The sequence below is a fragment of the Glycine soja genome, chromosome 19 (assembly GCF_004193775.1).
Source record: "Glycine soja cultivar W05 chromosome 19, ASM419377v2, whole genome shotgun sequence".
Lineage (NCBI taxonomy): Eukaryota > Viridiplantae > Streptophyta > Magnoliopsida > Fabales > Fabaceae > Glycine > Glycine soja.
Genome location: NC_041020.1, coordinates 42,874,295 through 42,891,566, shown reverse-complemented (window position 1 = coordinate 42,891,566; position 17,272 = coordinate 42,874,295). Strand labels below are relative to the sequence as shown.

Genomic DNA, 17,272 nt, shown 5'->3' with positions numbered 1-17,272 from the left:
CTACCTTTATTAGAAATATTAATATTTCATTAAATTTTGAATTTTAAATATTTTTCAACGTTTATTAGAAAAGACAATGAGTATACGTAGAAAAGACATTAGAGAAAGAAATTGTTTCAACATTTATATGTGGATATCCAATAAATTATTAAACATTAAACATAATTAAAAAAAACTGATTAGGAAAAGTCCCCTTAATTTGTCTCGTCATGAGATTCTTCATTCTTTTTCAACATTTACAAACCTTTAATACCAAAAATAAAGAAAAAAAGAAAGCTTCGTATAGTGAATGCAATGTGATCCTAAGGCGTTGGTTTGGTTCTGATCTCCAACAATTTGAAAAAACCAGGAAGGAGATTGCTTAGGTGCTTAATCGGAAGATTTTTTTTTTCTTTGATTTTATGTAGTTTTTTTAGTTGCCTTCTTCTTTTTACGTTCAAATTCATGGTACCTTAATCCCTTTCATTGTTTCTGACGATGGAATGCATGGCATGGGTTCGGAGTAGTGTCGAATGCACATTTGAAAGTGGGATGCCCTCAAATGTGTATATATATTTTGTCTCTTTAATCTTGTATATTTAAACTCTTATCTCTAAGTTTTTTCTCCAGATAATAATTATTAATTTTTATTTTTTAAAAATAGATTGTCCTCCTAGCTTAGCCACTAGTTCAGAGGAGTGCCAACTGTAAATTAATTCTTTGATGTTTGAATGGCTCGATAAAGTATGAACAATTATTTGAAGAATCGGGGTAGAGGACAAACTTTTTAGCTCCGCGTTGTGTTCAATATGTTGATGTTATTGAAGCTTCAAGTTTAAAAGAAAAAGGAAAAAAAAGAACTAGCTGCAAAACAAACTTGCATATGAGACCAACAAGTTGAATTTATTGTTGATGTGTTTAACTGTTTTCTCTTGGATTATCATGTTGTTGCTTCTTTTGTTTAACTAGTTTGCTTTAGAAGTTCATCACTCGAACTATCAGTTGTTACTTGTTAGGCTTATTTGTATTTTGGTTTCGAAGTTCATGAGTTAGGAAAAAAAAAGTTTCATATGAAAATCAGTTGATAGATTTTCAGTGATATAACAGAAAATTTTCATTTTTCAATGCAATTTCTCTGTGGGCAGTAATTAAATTTTAGTACTGGACTTGGCTCGTTTACATCCCCTACTAACTAATTGTAAAAAGTTAGTTGTACCAAGCATTTTATACAAGGCAATTTACATGCACATTGAGCAGAGCACACATGAATTAAAATGTAATTTTTCTTTTATTTCTATAAAAAAAAATAGGTCCCACCGAGATTTGAACTCGGGTTACTGGATTCAGAGTCCAATGTCCTAACCACTAGACCATGGGACCATTGGTTTAAAATGTAATTTTAACTGCTGAAATAGCGTCCTAGAGTGTGATCACTGCGGAAAGATGAATCATGAAAAATTTAAGTGTTTTGTGTGACACAAAGGAGAAATCAAAACATGGCATGAGCAGATAATAAGTAGAAGGGAAAGGTGCAAATAGCCTTTTTCTTCATAGGTCACATGTGAACAAGAATAATGATCAACATTAGTATATGATGTCCAGTAATGTATTAGCTTCAGTTCACAAAAATATATGGGTGATGTATAATGGAGCCTCCCACCGCATGATCCCATTGTATAACTTTCTCGAAGATGTATGTGATCTTAGAAAACCATTGCACATCACAGTCCCAACATTAAAAGATAAGATTTTTAATTTGATAGGGGGAGAAATTTTGAATTTTCTGTAAATCTTGGGTTGAGAATTTTAATTTTTCATATTGGTATCCATTTTTAAAAAAAAATTAAGATTTTTATCTTTTTTAACAATTTTTCCATGAAAATTTTCTCAAAAAGAAGATGAAAATTTTATTTTTCTGAATTTAATTTTTCTTTTACAACAATAAAAATATCATGTTACTCTTATTAATATAGTAAATAATTAAAATGAGTGATAAAAATATAATATAATTTTTCAATTTCTAAGAAACTTATCTAATATTTCTTTTGATTAATTAAACAGATTTTATTTGTTTTCAAAATTCATGATTCATAGGAATTATATTTCTCGGACATGAAAAACTTTCTCCTTACCAAACATCTTCCTTAGGGACATTTGATACAAGAGAATTGTTTAGTTGATTGAGAATCTTAAGTTGAAAATATTTGTTTCTTATGTTTGATTTTTTCTTCTAAAAAAAATAAAATTATCGAACAATAATGTTATTCGGTCCAAGGGAATTTCTTTTTACTATGTTTCTCACTAAAATATTGGCATAAAGAGGGAATCACTAAAATATTCCCATAAGGATGAATCTAACATTTTAACAATCAAGTTTTATTATAATAAAAATATGATGTTACTCTTGTTAAATTATTTAATGTGATAAATAATTAAATATTATGATAAAAAAATATTGTTATTATTTTAATCCCAAAAAACTTATATGAGAATATTTATGAGCAACCAAACAAATTTAATTATTCCTAAAAATCATAATTTGATGATTATCAAGAAAGGTGATTCCCAAACATTAAAAAAAAAAAAAATCCTTACATCAAATGTCCCTTAAAAATGGGTTTGTAACCTCATCATTAATAACCAATCAAATTTAAACATTTATCTTATTATGAATTCTATTAATTGATGTTATGATTATCACATTTAATGTGTCATCTTTTATTTCTCTTTCATATCATTTATGTATAAAATTTAAAATTTATAATTACTAGTTAAGATTATAGTAAAATACATAACTATATGTAATAAAATTATAATATATTAAAATCTAAATAACTATTTTTTAATTAATTATAAAAATCTATATTCTTTATTCACTTTAGATAAAAAGTTGTTATGAAAAAAAGTTTAGATAAATACTTTTCATTTATTTTAACTTTAGAAAATTAAGTTGAATTTTTTAATTAATTGAAATATATAAAAAATTAACTTTAGGTAAATAGTTCTGGTTTTACATTTAACTTTACAATCTTATTTTTGTTATGTATCAACATATATGCACTCACAAAAAATGTACCGACATATATCTTTAACATATCTTAACATACAAGACGATTTGAGACAAGATGGCACAACATTATTATTACTTGCTAAACAACTCTTGAAATTAATAGTCCTAACCGGATTACATTTCATATTTTTGAACTAAAAACAATATTCTACTACAAGTTTAGGTTACAAAATTATATATAACGGTGATTTTAATTTTTATAATTTTATTACGTATATTTATGTATTTTAGTTTAATTTTATTTACTAACTTTTAATTAGTAGTTATAAAGTTTTAATTTTAAAATAATGCATAAATCACTTGGGTTTAGTCTGCATAAATTTTGTTTATTACATAAATCATGAGAGAGAAATTAAAAACAATGCATTAAATGTGACAGTCAAGCATTAATGATAAAATTTAAAATAAAATAATTATTTAATTTTTTTATGTATAAAGATAGGATTGTTTGATCCCATATTTTCATTTGGGATCAATAGACAAATCTATGAGAATATCTAATGAGAATTTCTTAAGTGAGTTTTTTAAATTACTTTTTATAATTCTTATGATATTTTATGTGTCATGTCATTTTAAGAAATTTATATATAATTTAGTTTTAATAGTAAGAAACTTCAAGAAACTCACATTCTTATATTTTTTTTTATTTTCACTTTATTATGTGTCAAAAAACTATTATTTCTTATTATTAATAAATAATTTCTTGAAAAAATGCAAATTTTATTTTTAGGAAATTTTTCCTGTCACATAGATGTGTTGTTATGCATAAGAAACTCTTCTAAAAAAAACCCATTGGAGATGCTTTTAAAAGAAAAAACATATAAATTTGTTAAGTGTCTTCATTACTATGTCCTCTTCAAAAGTCTCACACTTTAGTAGCAAGAGCTCATGTTTAACATGGATATCTTACGAGAATCAAAGTTACTTTCTATAATAATAATTACCTATTTATACTTCATTCTTTTACATTTTTTTTCTTCCACTTTTTTAAAATTAATTAAATAAGTTTTAGTTTTTTATAATTACAAAATATTAACCAAATACGTTGATGAGAACATTATATCTAGATATAATATTTTTTGAAAATTTGATTCGTAAGAAAACAACATTATAGTTTGAAATAAGACAAATATGACAACAAAGATTAGGTCTAGTAGTGAAAGATGATAATTGTTTGAATCTTTGTTAAAATAATAATTTTAATTCTCGATCATTTCTTAAATAAGATTGTTTCTCAAAAAGATTAGTCTTGGTAAATGAGAGAAAATAACCAATGCAATATATAAAAAAAAAAACATTGTATTTACCATCCATTTATTTAATATTTTTTTTTTACTTTTGTTTTTAGTTATAACTTAATTTTCCTTTTCAGAATCAGAGGCTAGAAAAAAGTGTTACAGATGATTGAAAAGTTTAAGTGAGAAATCAATTACTGGAAACTAGAGAGACAATCAAACGATGTTTTTCAAGTTGAGGTAGATTTATTGTAAAAAATAAAATAAAATTGAGGTGCTCTTTTCTCACTTCTCAAAATTGCATGGAGGCACGTAAACGATGAATGCTCCTTTCTTGTTTCTTCTTCTTTCTTTCTTTTTTATTTTATTTTAATTTCTTTTCTCCTAATCGATGATGCAGAAATAATTGGCTTGCTGATAGTGCCACAATGCATCAACCAGCAATGTCATTGTCGATAAAAATGTACTTGAATTAATTCGAGCTGGCTCGCTTGATGTCCTTGTTAGTATGATCGATAAATTATTGACCTAATTTGATTTTACATGAACTGCAACTCATTTAAAATTAGTCTCTTACCTCGTAATTTTTATTTACATAATTTAAATTTTAAGATATTACATAAAAAAAATTATCTAATTAACTTGTATTCAACAATTAAATTAATTATTATTTGAATGATATTAATAATTAAAAATTACCAAAGTGGGTTGCATCAAAGAATAAATAGTATATTTTAACAAAAAAAAAATTATGGTGTAAATGATTTAATTTGATATGTATAATGAATTTGTTGATTCTTGTAATAATTGTCTTAGAATTTATATCAAAATTTATTTCTAATTAATAATATAAAATATTTTAGAATGAGATTCAGCCAAGTTATTTATTTATTTTTGGTACAATATAACATGTATTTTTTATTTATTTTTTTTACATTTTTGAGATGGGTTAATACTTCTGCATATTCAAAATTCAAAACTTATGTCCAGACCATTAAAAAGGTCATGTTAATTAATCCATATGTTTAGTTGTCGGCTAAGTTAGATTAAAAATCTTACTATTAAAATTTTGAAAAACTTATTGATTTTCTTTACCAGAAATTTTTAATTACTCTAAATTACATATTTCATTTTATAATTCTACTACCCCACCAGCCACCACCATAAGACCCAACGCTCCTTTCCAACCCCAAGTTTATGTCCCCAAAATCATATACGATCTTATCTTTTTTTTTTTAATTATTAATATATACAATCTTATCTGTTTAAGTATCTCAGTTTCGTTCTCAAAGTCAAGCCTTACAAGTCAAATTTCCGTGGCACCTGCTATATATGACATCTCTTCTTTATTTTAGGTTTTGGAATTTATAAATTAACTAGTATACCTTTTCAAAAGTAAAAATAAAATCCATGTAGAATATAAATATGGTTTTACAATAATTGTTATTTCTTTTTCTAAACTTTTGATTTAATACTTCGTTTATTTCATTTTTAGCTTCATTTATACTTGTCTGTCAAAAAAAGCTTTATGTATACTTTTTAACACTTCATATTTCCAAAATTTCAGATTATATGTAAGTAATTATATAGTAATCATAAGAAAATAAATTATTATAATTCATTAATTGTTAATTTAAAATTGTTTATAAATTTTATTATTTGAGATAAAAGAAAGACGTGTATAATTTTTTTAAATCTCAAGAGAGATGATGTATATGTAATTTTCTTAAATTTCACAAAAAAATATGTATATTTTTTTCAAAAGAAAAAAAGATAGTGTAATTTTCATAAACATCCAGGAGACATGTATAATTTATTTAAAAAAATTACTCCATATAGCAACATGTAATTTAACCAAAACAATTATTTAATACAGTACTATAAATGGACACTGTGACGTTTCCAAGTAAATCGTATAAATCGCACGTGTTGGGGGTAGGCTACCTGATGCCGAATTCCATGTTCGGGATAATTAGGTTGCATTTTTTTTATAGATAAAAGCTGAATTTATTGTTGCAAAGAAAATGCAGAAATTACATCATTTGCTATTTGTTGAAGCCAGAGCAGAAATGAAAAGCGTGATTTTTGTTTTGTTTTTCCATATAATGTACAAAAAAGTTATACGATATCACGTATTTGAAAATGATTTTTTGCAAACAAATATTTGTAAAGAGTATGAAGAATTTTAGAATATGAGAAAAAAGTCAAATTTATACTCAATATTCCAAATATGTTATCACCTATATTTGAATTCAATTATCCCATTTAGAAGGTTTCACTTCTATGCCACGTTTTATTTTCTTTCTCAAACTTTTCATTTTCTTACTGTACTTTTTCTTTTGGTTGAACTTCACAATCATATGCATTATTCAGCATGGGTCCATACGCTAAAGAAATCCTCATAAAAGTCAATAAAATTCTTACAGCCACACGCTTAATTTATGAATCCTCCAAGGATAAAGTTCACCCAACAAGTTTATTCATTCATTCTCATAACTAAAGTTTTCCGAGAAAAATAGTGTTCCAATTTTTATTTTATTTTTGTGTGCGCATTCAAGTTCTGGTCACATTTATTGTACAGGTACAAACACCTAAATCAGTTGATAAAAAGTGATGTAGCCAGTTCTATGAATCAATCAATGTTCACTAAAAAAAATCAAATGGTATCGTTAAGGACACTCGAGCTTTCTTAATCTTGATTTTAGCATCTCATGTGCTACTTTTGGATTTGTTTTATTTTATTTTTGTATAAGCCTAATTTAATTTATCGATATTTGACAAAAACGTGGTTCTGGATGCTCCTTTTTAAAGTTCAACCATGTTTGGATAGCCTCAAATCCTCATAAAACACATCATTATTGTTATGGTATCACTTGCACTCTCCACTCTCTGATTTGATTAATCTGAATTCCACTACCAAAAATATTTTTTCTCACCTAAACTTTAAGGTGTAAGCAAACAACGCCCTCTCTCTATTTCTTTGGGAATTGTAGGATCCGAAATCTCCACACACTACATATGCATAGCATTAGATTCTCTCCTTTGTTAAACCATTTGCATAATAGACAAGTCCATTGATTATCAAATACTACTACATTCATTTGTGGACACATAGTGAGATCCACATCATGATTCATGATCTCATCACTCATCACTCATCACATCAACCGTATACGCACACACATGGAACAAATATGTCCCTATTAACACCAAGCCAAAAAAAAATGTGCATCTAACATGCAATATTTTATATGCTAGCAAAAACTTTACGAAATGGAAAAATTCTCCACCTTCTCTCCTATTTACCATCAGCATCTCACCCATCACAAATGGGGACCTATAAATATATTTTTTTATAAGATCACAGATACAGTATTTTTTTTCCTCAAGAAATGTTTTAATCTCATATCTGCTGCATTATTAAACTTATTGCCTTTGAGCTGATAAATAAACCTTATTAACACCAAGCTAATAAAATGTGTATCAACTTGTAATATTCTATATGCTAGCAAAACCTTTTAAGAAATATAAATATTCTCCACCTTATTTCTTGTGTACCATCAACATCCCACACATCATAAATAGTATGAAATCACAAATTCACTGAATTCGTATGCTTATTGTATTTGCAGTATTATTTGATTTAGTTCGTGCAAGTATTCATAATCTTATTTTGAAAGAGATTTTGTTAGATTAAAAAAAGAGAATATTTATAAATTAGTCTTAATTCTTAAATAATACGAGACTTTCTAATAATGAAAAATAGACCAATCTTATTTTTTTCTTCAAATACTTAATACAAAAAGCACATAATGTTCTATAACTCAAACTCAAAATTAATTCCTTATTAAATTTAAATAATTTAATATTAATTAATTGATTCATGAAATTATAAAGCTATAAATAAATGAATGAAGCAAAGCATTAAGCACCCCTCAGTCACATCACACGCGGAGCTCATCTAAACTCAGTGGAAAACCATTCCAATTTTCATCTAGCCAAAAGAACCATCATCCATTTTTCTTACAGCTGCTACAAAACAAAAAGTTGCTCATTCTCACACGGAACTTTTATATGGTCACCACTCACCACCACCATTACCCAACAACAGGGCAGCAGAGTTAAAAAGGCAAAATAACAGAATATTAAAGAGAGCAGAGGAGAGAGATTCACTTCTCTCTCTCTCTCTCACTCACTCTCCGTAAGACCGTAACACGTTGTTGTACTTATTTTATAGCTGTCTCTCATCACCGCCACCCTTGTCGTTCTCTTCTCTGTATTGGCGTGCTGCTTTGTAAGAGCTTGAATCATCACCGTCATAAGTCATAACAAGCGAAGCGATTATTCTGAGAACAACCCAGGTGAGTTTATTTTGTTTTTCGGTGCCTTCTTCCTTCAGATTCTGTTTTTTCGATTCCTAGTCCCACCCAAAGTTTGTCCCTTTCTGTTTTTGGAAAGCATAAAACCGCTGAGAGGTGCTGCTACCTCTTATTCATTCTCGTGTTCTGTCCCTCTCTCTCTCTCTCTCTCTCTGTCTGTCTCTGTTTCTTCGGGTTCCGTGTTGACGAAATTTATCTTTGTTTGCGCAACAATGTGTCTGCAGAATCTACCTCCAGATGGTGAAATGCCCTTTTTTCATTCTTCCACGTTTCGATGACATCATAACAAGTTTAGCTTCTTCTCACTTATTATCATCTATATCATCATCACCATCACCGACTCACTATTCTGAATCCGCGTTTTGCTTCTCACAACAACAACAATGGCCGTCGATGAAATTGAAATATTGTCTTCGACGTTGTTTTCTTCTTCTTCTTCGGGATCGTTTGAGATCCTTTGGAGTGCGATCCTCGGATTGCCTTTGTTGGAACTGGTGGCAATCTGTGCCAACCTGACACTGTTTATTCTCTTTCTCGTCGTTGTTTCGGCGAGGAAGGTGCTTGTGTGTGTATGGGGAGGAGTTAGATTCGGTAAGGAGAACGGAACCGGCAATGCCAGCCCCGGTTGTGTTAGTGTTGATTTGGAAACACGTGACATTCGGATTGAAACGTGGTTCAAGTTGTCGGTGTTGTCTTGTTTCTATGTTCTGTTGGTGCAAGTTTTGGTCTTGGGGTTTGATGGGGTTGCTTTGATTAGAGGAAGGGATTTGGATTTGGATTTGGGTTTGGCTCTTCTTTCTGTGCCTCTTGTGCAGGGTTTAGCTTGGGTTGTGTTGAGCTTCTCGGCTTTGCAATGCAAATTCAAGGCGTGTGAGAGGTTTCCAGTTTTGCTTAGAGTTTGGTTATTTGTGGTGTTCGTTATTTGTTTGTGTGGTTTGTATGTTGATGGAAGGGGGGTTTGGATGGAAGGTTCCAAGCACCTGCGTTCTCATGTTGTGGCGAATTTCGCCGTCACTCCTGCTCTTGCCTTTTTGTGTATTGTGGCAATTAGGGGTGTTACTGGTATAAAGGTTTTTAGGAGTTCTGAGGAGCAACAGCCATTGCTTGTTGATGAGGATCCCGGGTGTCTCAAGGTTACTCCTTATAGTGATGCTGGACTTTTTAGCTTGGCCATTTTGTCTTGGTTGAATCCACTTCTTTCCATTGGGGCAAAAAGGCCGCTTGAGCTTAAGGACATTCCCCTTGTTGCGCCGAAAGACCGATCCAAGACAAATTATAAGGTTTTGAATTCTAATTGGGAGAGGTTGAAGGCTGAAAACCTATCCGGGCAGCCTTCGTTGGCTTGGGCACTTCTCAAATCCTTCTGGAAGGAGGCGGCTTGTAACGCTGTGTTTGCTGGTGTCACTACTCTTGTCTCGTATGTTGGTCCATATATGATAAGTTACTTTGTTGATTACTTGGTTGGCAAAGAGATTTTCCCACATGAGGGGTATGTCCTTGCAGGGGTATTCTTTGTGGCAAAGCTTGTGGAGACCTTTACTACTAGGCAGTGGTATCTTGGGGTGGATATCTTGGGTATGCATGTTAGGTCGGCTCTAACTGCAATGGTATATCGAAAGGGGCTAAGGATATCAAGCTTGGCCAAGCAAAGTCACACGAGCGGGGAGGTTGTTAACTACATGGCTATTGATGTTCAGAGGGTAGGGGACTACTCTTGGTATCTTCATGACATGTGGATGCTTCCTCTGCAGATTGTTCTTGCCCTTGCGATTTTGTATAAGAATGTTGGAATTGCTTCTATTGCAACACTGATTGCTACAATAATTTCCATCGCGGTCACTGTTCCTATTGCCAGGATCCAAGAAAATTATCAAGACAAATTAATGGCTGCTAAGGATGAAAGGATGAGAAAAACATCTGAGTGCCTGAGGAATATGAGGATTCTCAAACTTCAAGCTTGGGAGGATAGATATAGAGTGAAATTGGAGGAAATGCGAGGAGTAGAGTTCAAGTGGCTTCGGAAAGCTCTCTATTCTCAGGCTTTCATAACTTTCATATTCTGGAGCTCCCCTATATTTGTTTCAGCAGTCACTTTTGGTACTTCCATATTGTTGGGTGGTCAGCTGACTGCTGGTGGTGTACTTTCTGCTTTGGCTACTTTCAGGATCCTGCAAGAACCTTTGAGGAATTTTCCGGACTTGGTGTCAACAATGGCTCAGACAAAGGTTTCTCTTGACCGATTATCTGGTTTCCTGCTGGAGGAGGAATTGCAGGAAGATGCAACTATTGTCTTGCCACAAGGCATTACTAACATTGCTATAGAAATTAAGGGTGGTGTCTTCTGTTGGGACCCTTCTTCATCTTCTAGACCTACCCTATCAGGGATAAGTATGAAAGTTGAAAGAAGGATGCGTGTGGCTGTTTGTGGTATGGTTGGTTCAGGGAAATCAAGTTTTCTTTTGTGCATCCTTGGAGAGATTCCTAAAATTTCTGGTGAAGTATGTTGGTGCACTTAAGCTTTTAATTCCATCTTTTTCCTTTTAATCTTTCTATTGGCATTTTAATCTTTTTGAATTGTGACAGTTTTTATAAGATGCATTGGATTATTTTGCAGGTTAGAGTGTGTGGCTCTTCTGCATATGTCTCCCAATCAGCATGGATACAATCAGGAACTATAGAAGAAAATATCCTCTTTGGAAGCCCAATGGACAAAGCAAAGTACAAGAATGTTCTTCATGCTTGTTCACTGAAAAAGGACCTAGAACTTTTCTCACATGGTGATCTTACAATTATTGGGGATAGAGGTATAAACCTGAGTGGTGGCCAGAAGCAGCGGGTTCAGCTGGCTCGGGCACTCTACCAAGATGCTGATATTTATCTTCTTGATGATCCCTTCAGTGCAGTTGATGCTCACACTGGATCAGACTTGTTTAGGGTTAGTTTTCCTTAGGATAGATTTGATGTTACTGTTTAAATGAATTGTGGATTTGGCTTACCCTTTGACATGGAACTGCAGGAGTATATATTGACAGCACTTGCAGATAAAACAGTCATTTATGTGACCCATCAAGTTGAATTTCTTCCTGCTGCTGATTTGATATTGGTATGGCTGTACAGTTTTTCTTGCACGTTCATGCATTATGCAGTAAGAGGCTAAGTTAATGACTACACTTCATTTCACATTTAAATTTAACAATTGTGTATTCCCTGCATGATTCAGGGCTTCAGTTTTTAAGATGCCCTCCGGTATTTCAAAGTGAGGTTTCTCTCCTCATAGCCTGTTTGCATTTTAGTTCTCTTTTTTTGTATTACATAAAGTCGGGGGTTTTACATTCACTTGCTTCTTTATAGAAGGAATATTTAGCAAGTTATACATTTTGGTGTTTTTAACAAAAGAAAAGTCATAACTTACTAACGTATTTCTTCTAAAAAACATGTGTGTGTGTGTATATATATATGTATACATAGAGAGAGAGAGAATTCTATATTAAAAAAAGCTAGATTTTGACAATTATATAGAGCCTGGTGTTTACTATTTGACAGATACAATGAGGAAACATGTATAAAACAACACAGAGGAGTTAGTTTAAATATTGTTTATATGAAACTGAAGTTCTTATAAGGATTTCAACAAGAGATGTTGCCAATTGTAAAAATTATGATCAGGAGTAAAAATAGATAATTGTAGGTAATATTAAATTGATATATGCACAAGAAAGTTCATTAATAAAACTCTTTTCGATTCATCTTTAGGTTAATTGCATCCATTGCTGATACTTTTATTATTATTTTTCAATAACTTCTAATAAATCTGTATTTCTTACTACATTGATGTGTAGTCACTTTAATTGGCATTTGACCATATATTTTTAATTTATCTTTATGTATAATTATATTTAATTCTTCCAAGGACTAGGAAGAATCCTATTCAAATATTTCATGATATATGGAATTTCTGTTTGTTTTTCACTTGACAAAGTTTTAAGTACTAAAAGAATTTATGTGATGTAAAGATGATTTTCTCTAAATTTATTTTTCCATTCTTGAAGGTTCTCAAAGAAGGATGCATCATACAGTCAGGAAAGTATGACGATCTTTTACAAGCAGGAACAGATTTTAATACTCTGGTTTCAGCTCACAATGAAGCCATAGAGGCCATGGATATCCCTACTCACTCTGAAGATTCAGATGAAAATTTATCCCTGGAGGCATGTGTTATGACCAGTAAGAAATCCATTTGTTCTGCAAATGATATAGACAGTTTGGCAAAGGAAGTGCAAGAGGGATCATCTATTTCAGATCAAAAAGCAATTAAAGAGAAGAAGAAAGCAAAACGATCGAGAAAGAAACAGCTTGTTCAGGAAGAGGAGAGGATTAGAGGTAGAGTCAGCATGAAGGTGTATTTGTCATACATGGCAGCAGCATATAAAGGCTTATTGATTCCACTCATAATCATTGCACAAACATTATTTCAGTTCCTTCAGATTGCTAGCAATTGGTGGATGGCTTGGGCTAATCCTCAAACAGAAGGAGACCTGCCCAAAGTAACTCCCTCAGTTCTTCTTCTTGTTTATATGGCCCTTGCTTTTGGCAGCTCATGGTTTATATTTGTAAGGGCTGTTCTGGTGGCTACGTTTGGTCTTGCAGCTGCACAGAAGCTATTTTTGAAAATGCTTAGAAGTGTTTTCCATGCACCAATGTCTTTCTTTGACTCTACACCAGCTGGAAGGATTTTGAATCGGGTAAGTTCTCTTCTGTTTCCATCTTCTATTTTTTTTCTAACCTATCTCTACCTGTATGGTGTAGATAGTTATAATGTGTCCTCTGTATCGCACCAGGTATCAATTGATCAAAGTGTTGTGGATCTTGACATTCCTTTTAGACTTGGTGGGTTTGCTTCAACAACAATACAGCTTATTGGTATTGTTGGTGTAATGACAGAAGTTACGTGGCAAGTTTTGCTCTTAGTTGTCCCAATGGCTGTTGCTTGTTTGTGGATGCAGGTAATTAGAAATCATCCAGCTTAAAATCTTTCTAACTGTTTATCAAAAAGATTTGCATAAAAGACAAACTGTTTTGTTTTGCGGGAAAGTGAGAATTATATTCTGGAGGGAAAGAGAGGATACATTGACAAAGTACTAGTAATCTTCCAATTCATTGAATTATTTTTTAAATGTTTGTCTGTCACCCTCCCTATGTTTTGATTTGTTCTAACCATCAACCAATTCCATCGCAGAAATACTACATGGCTTCCTCAAGGGAACTGGTTCGAATTGTTAGCATCCAGAAGTCTCCAATTATACATCTTTTTGGTGAATCTATTGCTGGAGCATCCACCATCAGGGGTTTTGGACAAGAAAAAAGGTTCATGAAGCGAAACCTCTATCTTCTTGATTGCTTTGCACGACCATTCTTCTGCAGTCTTTCTGCAATTGAGTGGCTCTGCCTGCGGATGGAGTTACTGTCAACCTTTGTATTTGCTTTCTGTATGGTATTACTTGTGAGTTTTCCTCGTGGAAGTATCGACCCCAGTAAGTACTTTGTTCTGATAAGTTGTTTTGTCTTCTTAGTTTCACAAGTGGTATGCTTAATCCTGGAGGATCAAGTTATGTAGTTTTATTAGAAAATAGATTTACTTTCACAAGTGATGGTTGTACATGATGCTGAATGCAATAGTGGAACATTATTCTGTTGCTTATTGATGTTACTTTTTCTGTATAGGCATGGCTGGACTTGCTGTGACATATGGCCTGAATTTAAATGCACGTCTATCACGGTGGATACTCAGCTTTTGCAAACTTGAAAATAAAATTATATCTATTGAGAGAATTTATCAGTACAGCCAAATTCCTAGTGAAGCACCCACAGTTATTGAAGATTATCGCCCTCCATCCTCATGGCCTGAAAATGGGACAATTGAAATAATTGATTTGAAGGTACTAACCTCAGCTTCACATTTGTGCTTCTTTTCTTGTTTTTTAAGGCCATATATCGATTGTTTATATCTTGGTGGGATAATATGTTTCTTGGTGTACAAGATTTAGTATCGTATCCTAGCTGTTAGCCATGTTACATTATTGAAATATCTTTATTATGATTTTTGTACTGCAACTGTCTTTTACCCTTAATCTTCTTACCCCTACTCTGTCACTCTTGAAGATTCGTTACAAGGAGAATCTTCCTTTGGTGCTTTATGGAGTAACATGCACATTTCCTGGTGGAAAGAAGATTGGAATAGTAGGACGTACTGGCAGTGGAAAATCTACTTTAATTCAGGCGTTATTTCGATTGATTGAACCAACAAGTGGGAGTATCCTTATAGACAACATTAATATTTCAGAGATTGGCCTTCATGACCTTCGAAGCCATCTCAGTATCATACCACAAGATCCAACCTTATTTGAAGGTACCATTCGAGGCAATCTTGATCCTCTGGATGAGCACTCAGATAAAGAGATTTGGGAGGTTGGTATTTCTTCACAATTCCATGATTGTTTAATTACTCTGCTTGTATTATCTTTTAGAAAAATGCTTATACAGTTTACTTGTATTCAGGTTTTGGATGTCTATGTCTATAACAGCCAAATTATTGTTATTGAAATGGAAATATTGTTAATAAGGCAGGATTAAGGAACAATAGAGGGGTCAGGATATCTAAGCAAAGAGATCAAACAGAAAACAGATATTAATAAAGGGGAGAATGAGAACCTGAAGTCAATAATATAAAGAAAAAATCTCCTATACTTGGTTTAGAAGTAACCTATGCAGTAAACTTCCTCAAACATCCCCACCAAAAACAAACCAAGCAGAGCCTCCACTATTCTCATACTTAACAAACTTCCTCCAATATGTACCTTCCGCAAATAAAGGAAGAAAACTCACCACATATGCCAAAAGTAACCCTCCATCTGAGCTAAATTTGGTATTCAAAAGAAACCTGGTACTAATCAAAATTGGATACTGGATTACCTGTCCATGACTGACAAGTTATTTCAGTTTCTAATTTGAAAGATTGTTTGTTTACTCTGATGAATACCATTTTATAAACCCAATAAACCACTCTATATCTTCACTCCTAAGCTCTTACTCAGTATAAGAAAACAGACCAATAATCCTTGATTTTTGAAAATTATGACTATTTGAATAGAAGGTTGTGCATTGTGTGATTGTTGGGTTTTAATTTTTCTCAGGCACTTGATAAGTCTCAGCTTGGAGAGGTTATCCGTGAGAAAGGACAACAGCTTGATACGCCAGGTAGGTGGCCAAAAAGAAATGTGAAAATACACATTATCTTTCTTTCCCAACCCTGTAAATAGAAAATAGTGTTACTCACAAACAAGTAGCCATCTTAACAAATTGCTTTGAAACCTGCAGTTCTAGAAAATGGAGATAATTGGAGTGTAGGACAGCGACAACTTGTTGCTCTGGGCCGAGCTCTGCTGCAGCAGTCAAGAATACTTGTACTAGATGAAGCAACAGCATCAGTTGATACCGCCACAGATAATCTTATACAGAAGATTATCCGAAGTGAGTTCAAAGAATGCACTGTTTGCACCATTGCACATCGAATACCTACTGTCATTGACAGTGATCTAGTTCTTGTGCTCAGTGATGGTGCGTATAGAAACAGCATGTCTTGTTCTTTTGCCTGACTTCTATCTTTTTTTTTTCTTCTCCATTTATAAATTTGCATTATGGTTCACTAGTCTGTGCTGAAGCTATCTGTTTGATACTTTTGCAGGTCGAGTTGCAGAGTTCAACACTCCTTCAAGACTATTAGAGGATAAGTCATCCATGTTTCTGAAGCTGGTGACTGAGTACTCATCACGTTCAAGTGGCATACCAGACTTTTAGAACAAATGGAAGGTGTGAATGCTTTCATAGTGTGGTGGCTGGAGCTTAAGATAGTTCAAAAGTTGAATCAGGAAGTGATGCCACCCTTGCATGTCACTGCTGCATTCGGGGCATGCATAGAGACACGAGATGGAAACAAACAAAATAAAAGGGAGAGGTTTGTGCCTCCTCATGAATCAAGCATCCTACTGGGAGAAATTTGTTTGATTATTCCCCTTAAAGTTGAGAAATTCATGCAAGGTTAGCATGCTTTGTAACACAAAATAAGATGATCTGTGATTACAGGAAAGTAACGAAATAGTTTGTAGAATGAGGCACTAGGATTTTGCTTGGTTAGAAAAAGTGTAGAGTTTAAACTAGTTTTGTGTATTCCACAATTTTCTTGTAGTGAAAGTTTAGAATTAAGCCATTCAAAGCTCAGAATCCCCCCTCCCCCAAATAAAAGTTATATTAGTTGTCTTTCCTAAAATGTTAGTTAATTTTCTTAATTTTTATTCTATGAGTAATTAAATATGTTCACCATTCTTGGAATTTTTAAAACGTGGATGTTATGAATGTATAGGGGTCCAATGCTCAAGTTTTGGACCAATTTACATTATGATTCAAATCGTGGCCGAATTAGCCATAATTAACTTTATATTTTTATATTATTTAATATATTAAGCAATAAATTAATGTGAGATTATAAGAAATTACATTACATAACATTTTAAATTAGCATAAAAATTATTTTATATAGTTTGTAATAATTTATG

General features: G+C 32.3%; 1 protein-coding gene and 1 non-coding gene across 2 annotated transcripts; one reads left to right on the top strand and one right to left on the bottom strand.

Moving 5' to 3' along the window:
• Positions 1-1,287: 1,287 nt before the first annotated feature.
• Positions 1,288-1,359, bottom strand: TRNAQ-CUG. Its single transcript has one exon. It is a non-coding gene; the product is annotated as a tRNA-Gln (tRNA).
• Positions 1,360-8,279: 6,920 nt separating this feature from the next.
• Positions 8,280-16,986, top strand: LOC114400564 (ABC transporter C family member 5-like). Its single transcript, XM_028363061.1, has 12 exons — positions 8,280-8,645; positions 8,888-11,161; positions 11,278-11,598; positions 11,680-11,766; positions 12,713-13,405; positions 13,502-13,666; positions 13,900-14,194; positions 14,385-14,599; positions 14,823-15,128; positions 15,854-15,917; positions 16,038-16,277; positions 16,405-16,986. Exons 2-12 carry the CDS (start codon positions 9,047-9,049, stop codon positions 16,515-16,517), a joined length of 4,614 nt encoding a protein of 1,537 aa, XP_028218862.1. The 5' UTR covers positions 8,280-8,645; positions 8,888-9,046; the 3' UTR covers positions 16,518-16,986.
• The last annotated feature ends 286 nt before the right edge of the window (positions 16,987-17,272 follow it).

Excerpts from the sequence above, each read along its gene's own strand:
- LOC114400564 (XM_028363061.1), top strand. The coding sequence starts at position 9,047 with ATGGCCGTCGATGAAATTGAAATATTGTCTTCGACGTTGTTTTCTTCT. Across the intron at positions 11,162-11,277 it reads TTCCTAAAATTTCTGGTGAA|GTTAGAGTGTGTGGCTCTTC; the intron begins GTATGTTGGTGC and ends ATTATTTTGCAG. Across the intron at positions 13,667-13,899 it reads TTGCTTGTTTGTGGATGCAG|AAATACTACATGGCTTCCTC; the intron begins GTAATTAGAAAT and ends ATTCCATCGCAG.